Raw genomic sequence first — 5,479 nt, 5'->3', positions numbered from 1 at the left:
ATTAAAATCAAAGACAAAGAAAAACAATAGAAAAGTTTTTTTTCACCAGGGTTACCTCTACACAGCACATTTTACAAAAGGAGATGCTGTATGAGAGAGTGATGCAGAGGAAGCCTTTTCTCCACCCGCATCACAAACAGAGCTGCTTCAGTTATGCTAAAGCACATTTGAACAAGCCAGCTTCATTTTGGAATAAGGTGCTGTGGATTGATGAAACTAAAACAGTTATTTGGGAAGAACTAGGGCCGGTTAGGGAGAGCTGTCCTTGCTTGAAAACCATCAAACCTGAAAGAAAGAAAGATGTTTTGTAAAGAGGAATGGTCTAAATACCTTTAGCCACAATCCAGACTCATTAGAAGCTGTAGGAAGCGTTTAGAGGCTGTTACTGTATTTCAGCGAAAGGAGGATCTACTAAATGTTTTTTTGTGCCCAAATTTATGCACCTGCCTAATTTTGTTTAACAAATTATTGCACAATTTCTGTAAATCATATCAACTTAATTTCACTTCTCAAACATCACTGTGTTTGTCCCCTATATGATATATTTTACTGATATTTTTTATCTAAACAATCAATGATTTATAAAGGTAAATCAGGAAAATCAACAAGGCTGCCCAAACTTTCGCACCCCACTGTAACATGTGTATGTAAACTTCTGACCACTATTAACAAGCTGCTCCTGACTGAAATAACTGATCAGCAGATTTGACCACGAGTTGATGGTCACCAGTAGATGTCACTAGTAGGTGGTTTACCAGTGAATGGTCTCCAGTGCATGTCCACTAGTGGATGGTCTCTAGTGGAATGGTCACCAGTAACTAGTCACCAGGGGATGGTGCATACATGTCAACCTCTTCGGACGTTTACCTGTATAAAGAGCCTCAAAAATCAGTAAATTTTGCAAAAAATCCATACAACTCGCAGCAGGAGGAAAGGAGAACGGAAAAAGTTCAAAACCTTTTTCTAGCGGCAGAGCAGGTTGGAAGATGGCTGTTTGATGTTATTTATTGTTTTTTAAATCATCCTAYAGGCTCTGACATGTTAGATAAATTTGAAAATGAGGTTTTGAAAAAATCCTTAAGGCTTGAAAAAAATCTGTGAGATTGCTCTGTACATCCGTATACCTGCAAAATAATGTAAAATCCTTATAACTTACAGACAATCTGTACAAGTTGAAATGTATGATGGTGACCATTCACTGGTGACCACCCATAACAAAATACAATCTGGTTCTTAAATGCTTTTAATATATATTAAAAGCATTTAGGAACCAGATTGTATTTTATTTTCTGATGCACAGAAGCTTCTGACTAAAGGGTCTGATTTTACTTTTCATCTTGACTGTAAAATTATGTAACCTTTTATTTTTTTTCCCTTTTTCTCCTTTTGTTTTCAGATTCAATCTAGAGCAGAATTCTCAGATAAAGAAATTACATTTTATTTAAGCCATAGTTTATCTTCAGGCTTGTTTTTCCTGTTTTTGAAGATTTTATGTCACTAATATTAGACTCTGCTCTTCTTTTCAGAAAATGCCCAAGATCCAGATTCAAACGAATTTTCCTTTCTGGTAAGCAGTTTTGTGTTTTCTATCCATTCATGCCTCTAACCAATCAACGGTCAGAGACTCATCGCTGCTTAAAAAACTCTCTCCAACAGCCTGAGCCCAACTTGTCCTTGGATGAGCTTGAAGAGTCGATAAACAGTTTAGATTGGAGTGATACAGACACAAGGAGGACCATGACTCCTGCAACACCTTTATTAGCCCTGCCTGACATCCCAGCTACTACAGCAGAGTCCAATCAAAGGAGAACCAGCACTGATTCTGAACACCCTCTGAAATCCACCAAGTCTGGTGAAATGTTGGTTCATTCTGAAGAGACAGCTCTCTGGGGTAGCCCCTCACAGCCACCAGTGGTCAAAATATCAACAGAAACAAACAACGCTTTTAATTCTGTTACAACACAGGAAACCTTCGTTTCAATTCCTGCTGCTCCTTCAGTCACAAAGTCAGGTGGATTTAATGGAGACTTAAATTCAAGAGCTGCATCTGAAAAGACGAAAGATGGAATGAGTACAATTAATCCGACAGTCTCTTTGTTCTCAAAGACAAAATCTGTGAAGTATTCAGGAGTTTCTGATCATGTCTCTGTCCCAACCACTGTGTCCTCTGACTCCAGAGACACTAAAGACATGAACTACACACCATCATCACCCCTCATGAATAAGACTGACGACAGTTTAGAAGAAGTCATAAAGAAAGACAACTACACAGGTGACCGTGTTTCTACAGAACTCAGAGGTTTTCCTGAGGTCCAGATGCCAGGTCCAACTGTTCAGACTTCCTTTTCCAGAGAAGTCCAACAGGAATCAAGTCTCAATGTGCCTCACTCTCCATCTACAACCACCTCTGTCCTGCTGAGTGGGGTTGTCTTGCAGCCCACACGATTACCATCGAATGGTGAGCACTACTTTGTCATTACCTATTCCTCCTCCTCCTCCTCCTCCTCCTCCTCCTTCCCCCCGTGTGACACCTTGGATCCAAGCATCAAACCTTCCACCTGCTTGCATGACCCCCCCTTCTCCTCAGCGCCTGTGCTGTCTGCCTCTGCACTGGACTCCCAGCATGCTGCTTCTGCACTGCTGTCTGCCCAAGACGTTGCTTCTCCTTCAGTTCCCACACTCCTAGCCTCCACCCTGCCTCACCCCTCACCCTCCAGGTCTGGTTGGGACTCTGACTCTGTCTCTCCCAGCATCAGTGTTGGGTCTAACAGTGATGATGGTGTTTGGTCGTCTGGGTTTTCGAGTGATCCCTCTGTGGTTAGAGTTACCCCTCCCCTCCAAACAGAGCTGGTCCTAACTGGCACCGCTGTTGCAGCTGAACTGTCTGAATCTTCCTGGGACCTGTCCCTCTCAAAAGTCTCTCTTTCTCTCAGCCCCACTCTCCAGCCCTCGGTTGTTCTTTCTAGTGAGTTTGTCCTTTCTGATGCCACGCAGGGCTTGTCTAAATCTGGATCGTTTGGTTTTGATGACTCAAGGTACGCCACAGGGAGCACGGTGGAAGTTCTGCTCCCTGCTGTTAGTGATGATGGGTTTCCAGTAGCTAGCGATGTGGACATTGAGTGTGGCTGTTCACTGGAGCCCTCCGCGTCCTCGTCTTGGTTGCATGTCTCTCTTCATGTCCCACCACTGTCCTCAGCTTGGAACGCTACAAGTTTAAAATTCGACTCCAGTCTGGGCCTCCTTTCAACATCTGCTTTTGGGATACACGGTCTTCTGCACTCTCCTTCTGTTGTGGGCTCTGATGGTCCTTCTTTAGACCGACCACTGCACTCCCCCAGCCACATCTCTCCCTCATCCTCCTTTCCAGAGTTGTTCCAAGTCACCCATAGTGACCTGCATGTTTCTGTTGACGCCACATTATCCACCGTTCAGGATGTTTGGTTGTCAACATTAAGGAGAAACACTGCCTTCCCAACCTCTTCCCTCCCTTTCTCCCCCACAGCTTCCCCATCATCTCCCACTGCAGAGGGACAAGTGTTTGACAGCATCAGTGTCTCTGGCTCAACTCTGTTCCCTGACTCCCAGGAGGCCGTTGACCATGAATGGGACAAGGCAGAAGCCTCGGCCTCTGGGCAGAGTGGCATTCCTTATTCAACCACTGCTTCAGTCGTAACAGTGGGATCTGGCCAGAGCTCAGGTGATCTGGAAGAACAGTCCTCAACATTTTATTTTGAAAGCGGCAGTGGTGCCATCCCTGAAGTTGGAGGTTCAGGGTCCTCAGCTATTTCAGAGGTAACTTCATCTTCACCCAGGTCATTGGGTGGGACAGATAGGAGCAGCTCGGAACAGGGTGAAAGCCTCTATGACAATGAGACGTCTTCGGACTTCAGTATCTCCGAGCGTGCAGAAAGAGAGTCTGAGGAAGAAGAGCCAGTTGAAGGTAAAAACCAAAGGAGCCGATTTAAGAAAAAAAAAATATATATATATATATATGTATAAAGCTCTAACAGCTAAAAATCCTGAAGGCTGATGAGTTTTGAACATTCATTATTTTTCTTCAACACATCCCAAGTAGAAAAAATACAATCCACTCATATAAAACATTGTCTTACTTCACCATCACATTTTTCCTGTGAGTTATTTATAAATTAAAGTCAATCTTTGATACAGGACTCATCTAACTCGGCTCAGAGTAAATAAGGAGCGGGTCTTAGACTTGGGGTCCCAATGTTCGGGGTGGGACTTTGTAGGATTCCTAAAATTACAAATGTGGGGTTCTGAGATGATTTTCAGAAAGAAAGTTAAATATTAAAAGTGGTTGCTATTTTAAAAAATTGCAAGGATTGTTCTGAAATATAAAACAGGTTGTTTTAAGTCAATAAAATAGATTCACGGTGGTTGTAATAAAAAATATTAATAATACATTTTAATTGGTGGTGCCTTTTTGACACAAGGACACCAAACAAACAACAAATAAAATGAGAGAGAGAGAGAGAGAGAGAGAGAGAGAGAGAGAGAGAGAGAGAGAAAATATGTAGACTCGACCAGAGGTTCACAAACTGGGGACCCCAGATCGTGTCCAAGAGCTGTAGCTTGGGGGGTCCTCAAAAAATAATAAATTGTTAATTTTGTTATATTGTTTAAAAAAAGCTGAATAAATACTTATGAGGAACACTGCAGGAATAAAAAAATACTAAACCTGACTGTGTTGTCAGTGGTTGGACCCAAAAAAACAGACTAAGAAACTCTAAATTAAACAATTTATTAAATAAAACAAAAGCCAGTGAGGCGACAAATACAAAGTAAAATGTTCGGTAGAACATGAAGAGCAGAACAGAGAGAAAGATGAACTGAAGAGTGGAGGCAGAGAACCGAATATAAAGAGCAAGGGCTGATGAAAATATGGAAAGCAGCTGGGCTGATTAGAGAGTGGCAACAGGAGAGGATGACTGAACAGACAGGCAGGGAGCAGGCTGAGGGAGGAAAAGACAGAAGACAAACACAAGAGGGAGACAGAAACATGAGAGGCAGACTATAACAAAATAAACAAAAAATAATTTCTCTCAGGGCATTTAGGATTAAAATGACAGTAAATTGTGTTTAATCAGCATGAGGGAGGGTCCCTTTAAATGTTTTACCCCTGTGAGTGTTTCCCCCAACCCAAAATGTTTGAGAACTCCTGCTCCAAACCAAGAAGGTCATGAACCTGACACGTTTTTGCTGTAAGGTGGCAGCTCTTTGTGTGTGTGTGTGTGTGTGTGTGTGTGTGTGTGTGTGTGTGTGTGTGTGTGTGAAGCTAAAACAAGCTTAAAGAGAAGAAGAGAGGGACAAAAGGAGGGAGGAATAAAATGAAAAAAGAGAGGGAGAGTGCAGAGAGGGAGGAGGTAATAAACAGGATTAGTGCTTATCTTTACAGCGCTTTGTGTGTGTGTGTGTGTGTGTGTGTGTGTGTGTGTGTGTGTGTGTGTGTGTGTGTGTG

At 42.5% G+C, this 5,479-nt stretch overlaps 1 protein-coding gene across 3 annotated transcripts in view; it reads left to right on the top strand.

The window, feature by feature from the left end:
* ptprz1a (protein tyrosine phosphatase receptor type Z1a) overlaps positions 1-5,479 on the top strand; it is a 98,557-nt gene that overhangs the window by 57,132 nt on the left and 35,946 nt on the right. For 2 of the 3 annotated variants that reach the window (XM_014025855.1, XM_014025854.1), the window contains exons 11-13: positions 1,527-1,567; positions 1,657-2,458; positions 3,503-3,940. In XM_014025855.1, the coding sequence (XP_013881309.1) occupies positions 1,527-1,567; positions 1,657-2,458; positions 3,503-3,940 (1,281 nt within the window). The remainder of the gene's footprint in view (positions 1-1,526; positions 1,568-1,656; positions 2,459-3,502; positions 3,941-5,479) is intronic. The other variant, XM_014025856.1, reaches the window with a different exon arrangement.

Source organism: Austrofundulus limnaeus, unplaced genomic scaffold (genome assembly GCF_001266775.1).
Source record: "Austrofundulus limnaeus strain Quisiro unplaced genomic scaffold, Austrofundulus_limnaeus-1.0 Scaffold505, whole genome shotgun sequence".
Classification (NCBI taxonomy): Eukaryota; Metazoa; Chordata; class Actinopteri; order Cyprinodontiformes; family Rivulidae; genus Austrofundulus; species Austrofundulus limnaeus.
This window is presented reverse-complemented; position numbering and strand designations above follow the sequence as displayed.